Genomic DNA, 13,603 nt, shown 5'->3' with positions numbered 1-13,603 from the left:
AATCGGGCACCTTCCCGTTCCCCTAGTTCTTTGGAAGCAACCTCTATTACCAAATTCTAGAGATAAAATTATACACTTTTTTATACTAGGTATGCTTTAGCACTGATGTACGTCCTCAGCCCTTTGTATTTTGAGACAGGGGCTCCTAAGTTGCTGTATTAGGGTTCTCTAGAATCAGCAGGAAGTATAATTATCAAAAGGGACTTATTAGGTTATCTTATGCGACCAGAAGCTGGATAGTCCACAATGGCCGTCTGCAGGCTGGAGAACTGGGAGAACCAGTAGCTGCAGTCCAAGAGGCTGAAGCCCCAGATCCAGAGGGATCCACGGTGCTACCCTGATCTGAGATCTAAGCCTTCTGGAGAATCTCTGTCTGAGTCCACTTGGGAAGAATGAAGAGGCAAGAATCCGATATCCTATCGCAATAGCGATCAAGAACCCATTCAAGAAGGAGTGAGCTTCATCTGCGGCTTCTTTGTTCTTCCAACATTTATTCCATTCAAGCTATCATCCTATTGGTCGCTGCTGCCCACACTTAGGGAGGGTCTTCATTTCAGTTGGCTATCCCACATGCCAATCACTCCTAGATACACCCTCATTGACACACTCATAATCCTCTTATTCCTTGGCATCTCTTAATCCAATCAAGTTGATGATTCAAGTTGTCCATTACGGTTGCCCAGGCTGACCTCCAGCTTGTGATCTCTTGCCTCAGCCTCCTAAGTCACTAGAATTATAAGGACGCACACCCCACCTTCCATCCCCACTTATTTTTCAAATACAAAAAGAAACCCACTGGGGCTAGGGATGTACCTCAGTTGGTAGAGTGCTTGCCTTGCATGCACAAGGCCCTGGGTTCAATCCCCAGCACCACATACCACACACACAAAAGAAAAAAGAAAGAAACCACACTTTGTTTTTTTTTGTTTGTTTGTTGTTTTTTTTTTTTTTTTTTTTTTTTTTGCATAACTCTCGGAAATTTTATCTGTCACCATTCTTGTAAATTTTGGGGGCAGGGCTGGGGAGTACCAGGATTGAACTCAAAGGCACTCAACCACTGAGCCACATCCCCAACGCTATTTTGTATTTTATTTAGAGTTTGGGGGGAGGGGGGGGTCCTCACTGAGTTGCTTAGAGCCTTGCTTTTTGCTGAGGCTGGCTTTGAACTTGGAACCCTCCATCTCAGCCTCCTGAGCTTCTGGGATTACAGGTGTGTGCCACCACACCCACCCTCTTCCTCATAAATTTCTTTTTATTCTCTGTAAATTTACATGCTCATTTGAACCAATTTATTTAAAAAGAAGGCAAGAGGGCAACATCATAGGCTCTGCAGCTAGACACCACCTGAGCCCTACCAGAGGAGGCAGTGTGGGCTGACCCTATAACAGTCTTACCTTAGCCTGCGTTAATGACAGTTGAAGCAAGTCCCCAGAAACACAGGATTTAGGCAAGATCAAATCATGTTGACAAATTTGGCCCTTAGTTGCAGATGAGGCTGGGAAATACTGCCACATTTGGACCTTGGGAGCTTGTTTATAGGTTCTGGCAGGAGGTTCTGGAGTACATCTACTCTTATAACCTTGACCAAAGAACTGTCCTCTTATTGAGAAGGTCATTCTCTTTTACCAATGGTGAATCTTCAGGAGATCACGATACCACGTGAATCTGCGGCCAGATCACTCTCACATCCAACACGCAGCTTTGGGAGGCTAACCATAAGAGTAAACTCAGACATGTTAAGTCTGTCTATATCATCACTGATACACAAAGTCCTATGGAAGAATAACCCCACTTTTCTAATCACTAAATACAGATTCTTAATTGTTTCCCAAATATTTTATCATAATCTACCCTATGCAGTCTTTTTTTCATAAGATTATTCTGTAGTCCTAATGTTCATACCCATTTTTTATTGTCTTCATGCCAAGGTACTGCACAGCTAGATTCTTGAGGCTCCTTCTCATCACTCAACTGGAAATTGTCTAGATCAAGAAATAAGAAGACTTCCTTTATTTTCAGATAGCATTAGCTTGGACATCTAGAAAACCTTAAGCTGGCCCCCAAAAAATATATACTAAAACTAAAAGCAAATTCAGCAAGGGCACAACAATACAAGACCAGTACATAAAAATCCATTGTATTTATATTATTAAAGAATCATCCAGAAATGAAGTTAAAATAATTCTATTCACAATAGCAGTAAAATAAAGTATTTAGAAACAAATTCAACAAAAGAAATACCAGATGTGGTGGTATATGACTGTACTCCCAGCTACTTAGGGAGCTGAAGCAGGAGGATGGCTTGAGTCCAGGAGTCCAAGACCAGCGAGGCAACATAGCAAGTAGATAGACAATCTTCTTGAACTTGAATTGGGTGAATATTTCTTAGATATGATGCCAAAGATATCCATAAGATGTGATTTTAAGAAAAGATCTAATAATAAGTGTTGGCGAGGATATCGGAGGGAAAGGCCCACTCATATGTTGCTGGTGGGACTGCAAATTGGTGCAGCCAATATGGAAAGCAGTACAGAGATTCCTTGGAAAACACACACACACACACACACACACACACACACACACACAATGTAATTTTACTTACTCAGCAATAAAAGAATAAAATCATGACATTTGCAATTAAATGGATGGAGTTAGAGAAGATAATGCTAAGTGAAGTTAGCCAATCCCCCAAAACCAAATGCTGAATGTTTTCTCTGATATAAGGAGGCTGATTCACAGAGGGATAGGGAGGGGGAGCATGGGAGGAACAGAGGAACTCTAAATAGGGCAGAGGGGTGGGAGGGAAGGAAGGGGGCAAGGGGGTTAACAATGATGGTGGAATGTGATGGTCATCATTGTCCAAAGTACATGTATGAAGGCATGAATTGGTGTCAACATACAGAGATATGAAAAATTGTGCTGTATACATTCCGCTGTCATTTATTTAAAAAATATTAAAAATCTAATAAATTGGATTTCATCAAATTAACTTTTGCTCTTATGTGCTTTTAAAGGTTATAGTTATAATTCACTAATGAAGGACTCACTAATAAGACAAATGACAATATAAAAATGAATGAAATGATTTGGACCTTTTTGTAAAAAAAGGTGGATGAATGAAAAGCTCATGAAAAGGGACTCACCAGCACTAGTTACTAGGGAAATGCAAGTCCAAGCCAGATAACATACAGTTTTACACCCACAGGAATGGTATGAACAATAACAATTGTTAGGATGTGGAGATATTGAAATAAACCACTTTGGAATATGGTTTGGGAGTCCCTCAAAATATTAAACAGCATTATCATGTGACCCAGCAATTCTACCCTAAATGAACATTTGTCCACAGAGAGTTATGTTCAAGTAGCATGAGACTGTTCACGGTAACATTATTCATAATAGCTAAACATTAGAAATAATCCAAACCATCCATGAAACTGTGAATTGATAAGCAAAAGGAAAATAATGCTACAAAATGAAGAGCCTTAAAAACATGCTGGAGGGCTGTGGTGGAGCTCTTGCCTTGAATGCATGAGGCCCTGGGTTCGGTCCCCAGCACCACATAAAAATAAACAAAGATTTTTAAAAAATACATACTGGAACAAAAGGCCATATGCGGTATGATTATGTGATATGTTGAGAAAAACAAAATCTGTAAAGACAGAAGGTAGATTAATGGTTCTCTGTTGCAGGGAGGTAGGAACAGGGAGGTATATGATGTACAGAAAACAAAAAATTTTAAGTAAAAAATTTTTAATTTGTTTAAAGAAATTTTAAAAAATTAAACCTCAATAAATAGCAGAATATGGATTAGAGGCATTGCTTCACCCCAAATTGATTTATGAAGATATGATGCTATCCTGCCTGACCCAAATACTAGGAGTTTTTTATTTTGCTGATCTTGACAAGATGATTTGAAAATATTTGTGCAAATACTGCTGCGGCTGTCGCTCAGTAATAGGAGCACTTGCCTCACATGTGTAAAGCCCTGTGTTCAAACCCCAGTACTGCAATAATTTTTTTTATTTTGAAATGTTTCAATCCTACAGGAATGTTGGAATACTCAAAAAAATAATAAAGACAATGTAATCTTCACCTACATTCAGTTGTTAACATTCGCATTATTTTTATACACATTTATTTTGTTGCACCATTTGGAAGTAAATTGGAGACACAGGACAATCCGCAAGTACATCAGTACATACATCTTAAGAAGGGTATTCCCAGGCTGGAGATATAGCTCAGTTGGTAGAGTGCTTGCCTAGCATGCAAATAGTCCCTGGGTTCAATTCTTAGCACCACAAAAAGGGGGGTAGGTTATTCTACATGACTACATCATCATACCCAAGAAACTTATCTTGATGCACGACTCACTTTCTCCAGTTCAGGTACCAATCAAGGAGTTCACATTATATTTAGATAAAATACTCTTTAGTGTTGTATTATAAACTGTCCCACAGTCTAGATTTGTTTCCCTCAGATTAGATACAAGTTGAACAGTTTGGGTATGCATAAGTCATGGGTTATATGTTGTACTTGCCACACCACATCATTTTAGTTTGTTGCATTATTGGTGATGATGAGATGATCACTTGGTTAAGTATGATATCCATTAAGTTTCTCCATCAAAAATTTACCACTTCCCCAATTGTTAATTAAACAATCTGGAGTGTTACTTTGATATCCTCTCACTGTCCTGTTTCCCAAGAAATTATCACCCGATGGTTTTAACATCCATTGATGATAAGCACCTGAGTAAATTCTTTTTTTTTTTTTTTAAAGAGAGAGTGAGAGAGGGGGGGGACAGAGAGAGAGAAAATTTTAACATTTATTTATTTTTTTCTTAGTTCTCGGCAGAAACAACATCTTCGTTTGTACGTGGTGCTGAGGATCGAACCCGGGCCGCACGCATGCCAGGCGAGCGCGCTACCGCTTGAGCCACATCTCCAGCCCCTGAATAAATTCTTAACTTGATAAATGCAATTTAAAAATTTAAATCTACCATTTTTAGCTGACCTTCCCCCCCCACCCCCCACCCCCCCTCCCGTCACTCCTAATACTTATTATCCTCCTCCCCCAAGCTTTCTTGGTCTAATTATGTAGATTTAGGGATGTAAGGTACCTTTTTAAGCAGGGCATCAGCAGACAGATCAGGCAGAAGGATCACAAGTTCAAAGTCAGCCTCAGAAATTTAGCAAGGCCCTGAGCAACTCGGTGAGACCCTGTCTTGAAATAAAATATAAAAAAGGGCTGGCGATGTGGCTCAGTGGTAAAGTTCATTGGCCAGCTGGAGAACCTTGGGAAGATCCCATCTCAAAATAAAGAGGGCTGGGCCGGGCGTCATTGCAAACACCTGTAGTTTCAGCATTTCTGGAGGCTGAGGCAGGAAGATCACATGTTCATAGCCAGCCTGGGCAATTTAGCAAGTCTCTATCTCAAAATAAAAGGGGCTGGGGATGTATATAAATACAAAAAATCATTTGTGATATATACATACAACGGACTAGTCTGCAGCAATGAAAGTGAAGTAGATACGTGATGGAATACGGATGAATTTCATAAAGGATATTGACAGAAAGAACACATACTCTGTTACCTAATGTCCTAGCTAGACCAGTCCCCTGGGTTAAAATCCAGAAAGGCTGACTTTGGAAGGAGTGTGGGGGCGGGATTTAAAGGAGCTTGTTTCCTGGCAAGGTGTTTCGTTCGCGAGTTTGTTTTCGTGGGGGCCGGGGGGCGGCAACCCAACCACTGAGCCTTTAAAAAATATTTCATTTGGAGATTTAATTTAGAGGCAGGGAGACAGGGTCTCGCTGAGTTGCGTAGGGCCTCGCTAAGCTGCAGAGGCTGGCTTTGAACTCCTGATCCTCCTGCCTCCGCCTCCCGAGCTGCTGCGATTACAGGCGTGCGCCACGCGCCGGCTCTGACAGGGGTTGGTGCTGTCTGTGGAGTTATTTATTAGCTGGCATAAGTGTGATGGGACAAGAGGTGAGAACCTTTGTGACCCTAGTCATTGGTGGCTCCAGATGAGGCGCAAGGAAAACCGTCGAAGAATGCGCGATGAGGCGCAGGCCTGTAATCAATCACGGCGACTCAGGCAGGAGCGTCAGAAGTTCGAGACCAGCTTCAGCAGTTTAGCGAGACCCTGTCTCTAATTTAAAAATAGAAAGGTCCGGGGATGGGATGTAGCTCATGGTAGAACATCCCGGGTCCAATCCCCAAGATCAAAAAAAAAAAAAAAAAAAAAAAAAAAAAAGTCCGCAGCATGGCGCCGCGGCGCACGACTTCCGGCCCAGCCTGCGGTCGCGGGGCCGCGGGGCCGCTGGGCAACTACGGGAAAGCGGGACTGGGCCACGTCAAGGAAGAGGGGCGGGAATGATGGGCAGGGTCTCGAAGTCATTTACCCAATGGCAAGGGACGTGTTTGTGGACCAATAGGATGCAGGGGACGAGGCCACGCCCACAGGCCTGTGGAGCCAATCGGCTAGGAGCAGCGAGCGGACTGGCAGGGGCGGTGGGACCGAGTGGAGTGGCGAGGCATGGCGGGCGGGGCCGGAGAGGTGCTTACGCTGCAGTTGGGACATTTTGCCGGTTTCGTGGGAGCGCACTGGTGGAACCAGCAGGTGAGGTCTCCTAGTGGCTGTCCCGGAGAAATCCTTGGGGATCCACAGTCCTGACGTGCGGCCTGCGCCGCTCGCCTCCTCTAAGTGCAGTCCTCCCTCCGTGCCTCCTCCAGGATGCTGCGCTGGGCCGAGCAACCAGCGCCCAGGAGTCCCTGGGAGAACTGTGCCCTGATGTCCTGTATCGGACGGGCCAGACGCTGCATGGCCAGGAAACGTACACGCCGCGACTCATCCTCATGGATCTGAAGGGTGAGACGGTGTCAGGGGTCGGCCAGTGCTCAAGTGTTTCCATTTCGCTTCCGGAGTCTCAAGCATCCACTCTCTTAAATTACAACTCCATCTACTAGAGAGGCTGAAGCAGGAGGATAGCAAGTGTGAGACCCACCTCAGCAACTTAGTGAGACCTTCTGTCAAAAAAGAACTAGGGATGTAGCTCTGTGTTAAAGCGCCTCTGGGTTCAATCCCAAGGATCCACCTCCCACCCCAACCCACCCCCAAAATGAAGGACTAGAAATGAGTATTCTAACACCAGAGGTAGGCAGGAAGGCAAAACTTTACTCTGCTCAAAGAGCCAGTCTAGAATAGACTGGAGACAGGTGTTAAGAAATGCCACACTCCTGTATGACTATTGGAATTTTTTTTTTTTTTTTTTTTTTTTTGCTCCAAGTACCACATCTACTGATTAAGCTGGGATCAGAAAGATGAATTCTCCTAAACCAGCTCCCCACCCACCCGCGCAAATGGGCATCTAAGAAAGCCTGGAAAGCCAGTGCAGGAGGGATGTTGACAGCAGGTTGTCAGGAGATCAAGATTACCCATTCCCTGGGAAGAGAGAGGATGCTCTAGGATTTGATCAAGCATTGCCTATTCTCTCTGTACAGGCAGTCTGAACTCCCTCAAAGAGGAAAGTGGACTCTACTGGGACAAACAGCTAGACGCAGCAGTAGCTTGGTATGTACCTAATGTATGGAAAGGGGTGGGAACAGGCATGTGCACAGAAAGCTAGAGCTCTCATCACAATGAGTTTCTTTGGTTAATCTTGAAATCTTTTCAAGGCATGGGAAGCTTACCACACACAAAGAGGAAGTTTATCCCAAAAACCCTCATCTCCAGGACCTTCTGAGTGCTGAGGTGAGGGCCTCTATCCTGAACCTTTTCACCCCATGCTACAAACAGAGTGCCTCCACTGGGGTAGAGAAAAGAGGATTTTGATCACCTTAAATGCCTTAGAATGGCATTTTGAGAAAACGCACATCTTTTCCTAAGGATTGTTTCAACCTAAACAGAAGGAGGCTGCAGGGATGGCCAACATGCTCAGGGAATATAAATCAGCCTTTGCTTCTAAACTATCTGGAACTAAATATAGATTTTTCTCACCTGTGCCAGGGAGTACGGAGTAGTGATGGTTTCTGGAGGGTCAAATCCATCCCTAATGGCAAAGGTGAGAATTCTGCAGATATTAAATTTTGGCAGTACAGATGGGGACCTAAGCAGAGAAGGAACATGGCAAAGGTACATCTCTCCGGCTTTTTCTTCAGGTCCCCCACCAGTCACCACTGCTGAAATTCCAAAACCACTAGAGAGCAGTGTCAGAGTCTGGTCAGACTTCCTCAGAGTCCATCTCCATCCCCGGAGCATCTGTATGATTCAGAAGTACAACCATGATGGGTACGGGGACCTCAGAGGCTGTGAGGCAAAAGGCTTACCCGCCACCAATGTTGGGGATAAGATTCTTTGAGACCATCTTTCCCCAAAACAAGAGATCTGGGAGTTGGAGTGGGGAGAGGATTGGAAGTCTTGCCTCCTATTCGTTTGTGGCAGGGAAACAGGTCGGCTGGAGGCTTTTGGCCAAGGGGAGAGTGTCCTGAAGGAACCCAGGTATCTGGAAGAGCTGGAGGACAGACTGCACTTCTACGTAGAGGAATGTGACTACTTGCAGGTAGCTGAGGGCAAGGTGGACAGCAAGGAGAAATTCTTCTCATCCTGTTCTCTACTGCCTTTGATCCTTTGCTTCTCTCCAGGGCTTCCAGATCCTGTGTGACCTGCATGATGGTTTCTCTGGGGTAGGTGCCAAGGCTGCAGAGTTGCTACAAGACGAGTATTCAGGGCGGGGAATAATAACCTGGGGCCTGATCCCTGGTTCCTGCAGTCTTGGGGTGAGTAGAACATGGGAGAAAAAGAAGTCACAGTGGGGAGGAGCAACAAGAGAAAAGTCGCCATTGAGAAAGTTGCCTGATGCACACCCCTCGTTTCACCAGGAGCCTCAGAAAAACATCTATCGCCTGTTGAACACAGCATTCGGACTGGTGCACCTGACTGCTTACAGCTCTTTTGTCTGCCCCTTATCCTTGGGTGGGAGCCTGGGCCTGCGACCCCAGCCGCCTGTCAACTTCCCTCACCTGCATTATGATGTAAGGCTCAATGCTTGTTCTGACTACAGTTGACCCTCATGTTCCCCAAAGAAGCCTCTGTTAGTAGGTCTCTTCTTAAACTTAGCTTGAACTCAGCTGTAATGTGGCCTCTTAGATCTGTCTTGTGCTTGTCCACTCTTGGGCCAAGCACACCCTTGCTTCAGTCTCTGGATCTCTCTGTCATTAATGCCCTACCTCCACACATCCTTTTCCAGGCCCCAAAGGCTTAAGTGTTCCTCTTGTATCCTCTTTGTAGGCCACTCTGCCCTTCCACTGTAGTGCCATCCTGGCCACAGCACTGGATACAGTCACTGTTCCTTATCGACTCCGTTCATCTCCAGTTTCCATGGTCCACCTGGCTAATATGCTGACCTTCTCTGGGAAAAAGGTATGAAGCTCTGTGTGGGGCTTGGGTCAGCACTGAGAAAAAGATCTGTAATCTTATCTCCTCCTGCTCTTTAGGTGGTGACAGCAGGAGCAGTCATCCCCTTCCCCTTGGTTCCAGGCCAGTCCCTCCCTGATGCCTTGGTGCAGCTCGGAGGAGCCACCCCATGGACCCCACTGTCTGCATGTGGGAACCCCTTGGGAACACGCTGCTTTGCTCAGTCAGTGGTGCTGAGAGGTATAGACAGAGCGTGCCATACCAGGTGAGCACTGTTGGTCCTTAGGAGCTCTCGTCAGGTTTTTGTTTATGTCCTCTTCTCCCTAATATCCGGGCATTCTAATGACATTGCTTCCTCCCACCACCACCACCACCACCACCACCACCACCCCCCACTTACTTTAAAAAAAAAAAAAAAGAATGAACAACCTGATCCAGCTGATTCTATCCAAGAATTCTTAGTTCTTATTAAGCAGCCACAGACTAAAGGTGGTTTTGGCTTTGTTCTGATAGTCAGCTCACCCCAGGGACACCTCTGCCTTCTCCTCTCCATGCGTGTACCACTGGAGAAGAAGTCTTGGCTCAATATTTACATCAGCAGCAGCCTAGAGTCACAAGGTCAGTGTGATGCTTGCTCTGCCCTCCTCAAGGACCTCCACCCTCCCCTGACTTCTTGCTCACCGAACTGCCATTCTCTGTCCGCAGTTCTTCCCATCTGCTGCTGACTCCCTGCAGGGTGGCTCCTCCTTACCCCTACCTCTTCTCAAGCCTCGGCCAGCAGGGTATGGTTCTGGATGGTCCCCCCAGGGGCACAGGTATGTAGGAGGTGAAGAAACCTAAGATATCAAGCGTGGGAGCAGTTTTACTCTCCCTTCCTAGATTAAGAGTGCTTAAAATGTTCACAGTTAAAACATTTCTTTATTGCCCTAGAGCTCCTGAGAAGTGTTCTTCCTCGGGAGTACTAAGGGGACAGCAAACAAAATTCACCGAGTGTGCTTTACAGTCAAGTCTATCAAGTGCCCAGACTTCCCTATAGACATGAGAGTCCCAGGAAAGAATATGATCCATTTGGTCTAACTCCTCTCTTCCTCCACAGCAGTGCACAGCATCCCAGTGTTTGGGGCTCTGTGCTCCTCTTCATCCTTGCACCAGACCCTGGGAGGCTTGGCCACAGAGCTCACCAAACTGGACCTGCGACGCTGGGCCTGCTTCTTGGATGCTGGGGTGGAACAGGATGAGATGGAGGAGTTGCTGCAGGAGCTCCACAGTCTGGCCCAGTGCTACCAGGATGGCGGCGGCATCATGGACTAGAGTAGGGCGGGGGGAGGGCCACAGCTAATTGGCAATAAAAGCTGCTGAATTTAAGAGCCCAGTGTCCTCAGGCAGAGGAGCTTAGTGTCTTGGGACTGGCAACACGACACAGGCATTTATTACACTTGGAAACACTGTGAATAGATCACAGAACAATAAATATGTACCATCAGAAAAAGAAAACTGTCGAGTAAGCCCCACTGTCCCTTGGTGCTATTTACAGAGTGGATTTATAGGTTCTTCATGAAAGATCCTGAATGAAGCCCAGGATGTGGAGCTCCAAGGCCCACCTCCAGCCTTGGTGTGTCCGTGTCCTCAGCTCTGCTCTCTAGTTCCGTCTGCAGAGCTCAAGGACAGCACGAGCAAAGTACAAGCAGCCTCTCCTGGAGTGCAGGGGCCTGCTGGGCTCGTCCTATGTGATAACTCCACGTGTCCCCAGAGTCTCACTCATCTGCATCCTCCTCAGAGAACAAGTCCCCATGATCAGATAGTTGGTCCGTGTTGCTGGTGCTGGTCGCATCGTCCTCATCCTCAGAGCTGGCCTCACAGGCAGTGTGGAAGAGCTGCATGAGTTCTCGGAAACGGTGGGCAACCTGGCACAGGAGAAGGGCTGCATTCACTGTTCCCAGTTGGTAACACTATGATATTATCAAGCTCCAGGTACCAATTTTTAAAACTTTGGTATTTGTTTACACAGTAAGGTTGTGAGAACTATGTCCTCCTTCTACATAAGGAAACTCCAGGGACTAAATATTTCTCCAAAGTTATACTCCCCAAAACAACTAGTAATGGAAACTAGATTCTACCTCTGAATCCAATGCCCTTTCTTTTCTAGAATCACCACCACCCAAGAAGTCAGGCCCTGAGGTCACCCTTAACAAAGCCCTTCTCTCTCCAGTTGGTACCCCTTCCCCTCCTTGCCGTACCTTCTTGGTTCCTCTGGGCTTGAGGCTCAAACAGGACATCCCCACCTTCACACACACTCTCACACACTTACCTCAGCAGGGGTCTTATTTCCCAGCTGCTGAGAGATGATGCTAAAGGTCTGTGGCTGTGCTCCTTGCTCCTGGCACATGGTGAGAATCACACGATCAGCTTCCCTGTAACCCACACAAACAGGATTAATCCTGTAGAGCCTCATGGATGTGTTCTATACTCTTCTCAAATACTTCCCATATCCTCACCTACCTTGTCCATAGGACAACCTTCTCCCCAGTGGAGCTGACCTTGCTGTTGTTGGCACAAACTGTAGCTTCTGTGGCTTTTGGCTGCTGCTCCCACTCTGGACCCCTGCCCTGTATTCCACTGTCTTTAGCCAAAACCCCTCCTGGGGCTTCAGCCTTTGAGGTGTCAATTCCTGATGAAGATTCAGGGACAGGAGACATCCGGTTTACTGACTTCACCTCAGCTCTACTTGAGGGCTTCCAGCTCTCTTGAGTATCTGGTTTCCCAGATACATGTCTTCTCCCTACATCTCTGGTCCTTGAGGAAACAGGACTCAGAAAGGAAGCAGGGGTCTCAACAGCAGTAGGTAATTTTTCAGTTTCTGGTGCATCCCAAACCAGCATGGAATCCTCTGAGTCACCTACCACCTTTTGGCCTTCCCCTTCATTCTGAAGTCCAGAATGTGCACTGGGGCAGGAAAGAATCTCAGGCCCAGCCTGGTTCTTCCTCCCAGGGTGCAGTACAGCTCCAGTTTGTGGGGGAAGCTGAGGAGTCTCTGGTGAGCAAGGTGGTGGGCTGTCCAGAAGCTGTTGTGTAAGGGTCACTTCTTCTTGAGGGGATGAAAAACTGCTTCCCACTAATAATCCTGCTTTGGAGGAAAATTAAAAATATCTGAGGCTATGGACAGGATCAGGATGCACCCAGGGCCGGAAAACTATCAGAGACATTGTGGTGAGCTACTGTGATAAAGTTTCCACTGGAAAGAGTGAGCTGCAGGTGAGGGGTAAAGTCACTGACACAAGGATACCAAGCTGATAAGGATCCAGCCATTAGAATGTAAGTAGAAAGGATTTGTATATAAGGGGAAGGGCTTCAGAATTAAACACAGAAAGAGAATGCTGTAGCATGTGGACTCAAGAGCACTCTTGATCCTCCAAGAGAAATAAAGCCTTAGAAGAGAAAATGCAGGCAGAGTAGTAGAGTTCTGTCGGTCTACCAGGGAGAGAGAGGCTATGTCCACTCCTGGAAATTCTGCTCCTCATCCAGGCTCAGAGGTTCCTGCTTGAATTATGAGAATGAAACAAAACTAAGGGGAGAAGGGCCAGCAGTGAGATCACTCACCTGGAATGGACGCCTCTCCCTTCCTGGTGGTCCTGCCAGTCCTGCTCTGGGTTACTTCAGTGCTCTCCTGCTCCTCAGGGGCTTCCTCTTCCACCACATCCGTGCCCTGCCCTGCTTCCTTAGCACCAGGCATAGGACTGGCCTCTCGGTGGGGGCTGCTGCCCACCAACTCGTGGAGCTCCTTGCTCTTGTAGGATTTGCTGTCACAGACCTGCAGGGATGGCTCTCTGGTCAAGCGTATCCAAACCTCTTGAGGACCCACCAAAAAGAAGCCCAGTCCCGCTGCTTAGCAAGTCAACAAATATGTACAGGCTCCAGGGACATTTAAATGGCTCGGAGTACAGTGTGGGGTTCCACCCGTCACTCCCTCTCTTGGGTTGCCTTTTTGCTGCCAACCAACTCTAAAGAACCAGAATGACCTTAAGAATCTACATTCCTGGTTTATTTCATTAAAAAATAAGAAGGAAATATTCGAACTGTGACTTTTTTCTTTTCCAATTCCAAAAGCTTGCCTTATAGAATTCTCTTTAGAATGCAAAATCCAGGAGCTGGGGCTCTAGCTCAGCAGTAGAGTACTTGTGTGAAGCACTG

At 46.3% G+C, this 13,603-nt stretch overlaps 2 protein-coding genes across 6 annotated transcripts in view; one reads left to right on the top strand and one right to left on the bottom strand.

Moving 5' to 3' along the window:
- The first annotated feature begins 6,503 nt into the window (after positions 1–6,503).
- On the top strand, positions 6,504–11,148 carry Msto1 (misato mitochondrial distribution and morphology regulator 1). 4 transcript variants are annotated; one of them, XM_026405082.2, is made up of 14 exons: positions 6,504–6,622; positions 6,736–6,871; positions 7,504–7,573; positions 7,678–7,753; positions 8,009–8,063; positions 8,161–8,290; positions 8,444–8,561; positions 8,644–8,778; positions 8,881–9,033; positions 9,290–9,421; positions 9,496–9,680; positions 9,929–10,033; positions 10,121–10,230; positions 10,515–11,148. In XM_026405082.2, exons 1-14 carry the CDS (start codon positions 6,539–6,541, stop codon positions 10,724–10,726), a joined length of 1,701 nt encoding a protein of 566 aa, XP_026260867.2. In that variant the 5' UTR covers positions 6,504–6,538; the 3' UTR covers positions 10,727–11,148. The 4 variants fall into 4 exon arrangements, with proteins under 4 accessions (XP_026260867.2, XP_026260869.2, XP_026260868.2 ...); XM_026405084.2 differs by having other exon boundaries at positions 10,121–10,197; positions 10,515–10,875; XM_026405083.2 differs by having other exon boundaries at positions 10,121–10,197; positions 10,512–10,874.
- A 21-nt stretch (positions 11,149–11,169) lies between these two features.
- Gon4l (gon-4 like) overlaps positions 11,170–13,603 on the bottom strand; it is an 81,880-nt gene continuing 79,446 nt past the window's right edge. Inside the window, exons 29-32 of one of the 2 annotated variants that reach the window (XM_077791510.1) lie at positions 13,013–13,223; positions 11,915–12,536; positions 11,724–11,826; positions 11,170–11,319 (exon numbers count right to left, since the gene is read on the bottom strand). In XM_077791510.1, the coding sequence (XP_077647636.1) occupies positions 11,170–11,319; positions 11,724–11,826; positions 11,915–12,536; positions 13,013–13,223 (1,086 nt within the window). Of the gene's footprint in view, positions 11,320–11,723; positions 11,827–11,914; positions 12,540–13,012; positions 13,224–13,603 lie in introns of both variants that reach the window. The other variant, XM_026405080.2, reaches the window with a different exon arrangement.

This window comes from Urocitellus parryii, chromosome 11, assembly GCF_045843805.1.
Source record: "Urocitellus parryii isolate mUroPar1 chromosome 11, mUroPar1.hap1, whole genome shotgun sequence".
Lineage (NCBI taxonomy): Eukaryota > Metazoa > Chordata > Mammalia > Rodentia > Sciuridae > Urocitellus > Urocitellus parryii.
Note: the sequence above shows the minus strand (reverse complement) of the source record. Positions and strands in the feature narration are given on the sequence as shown.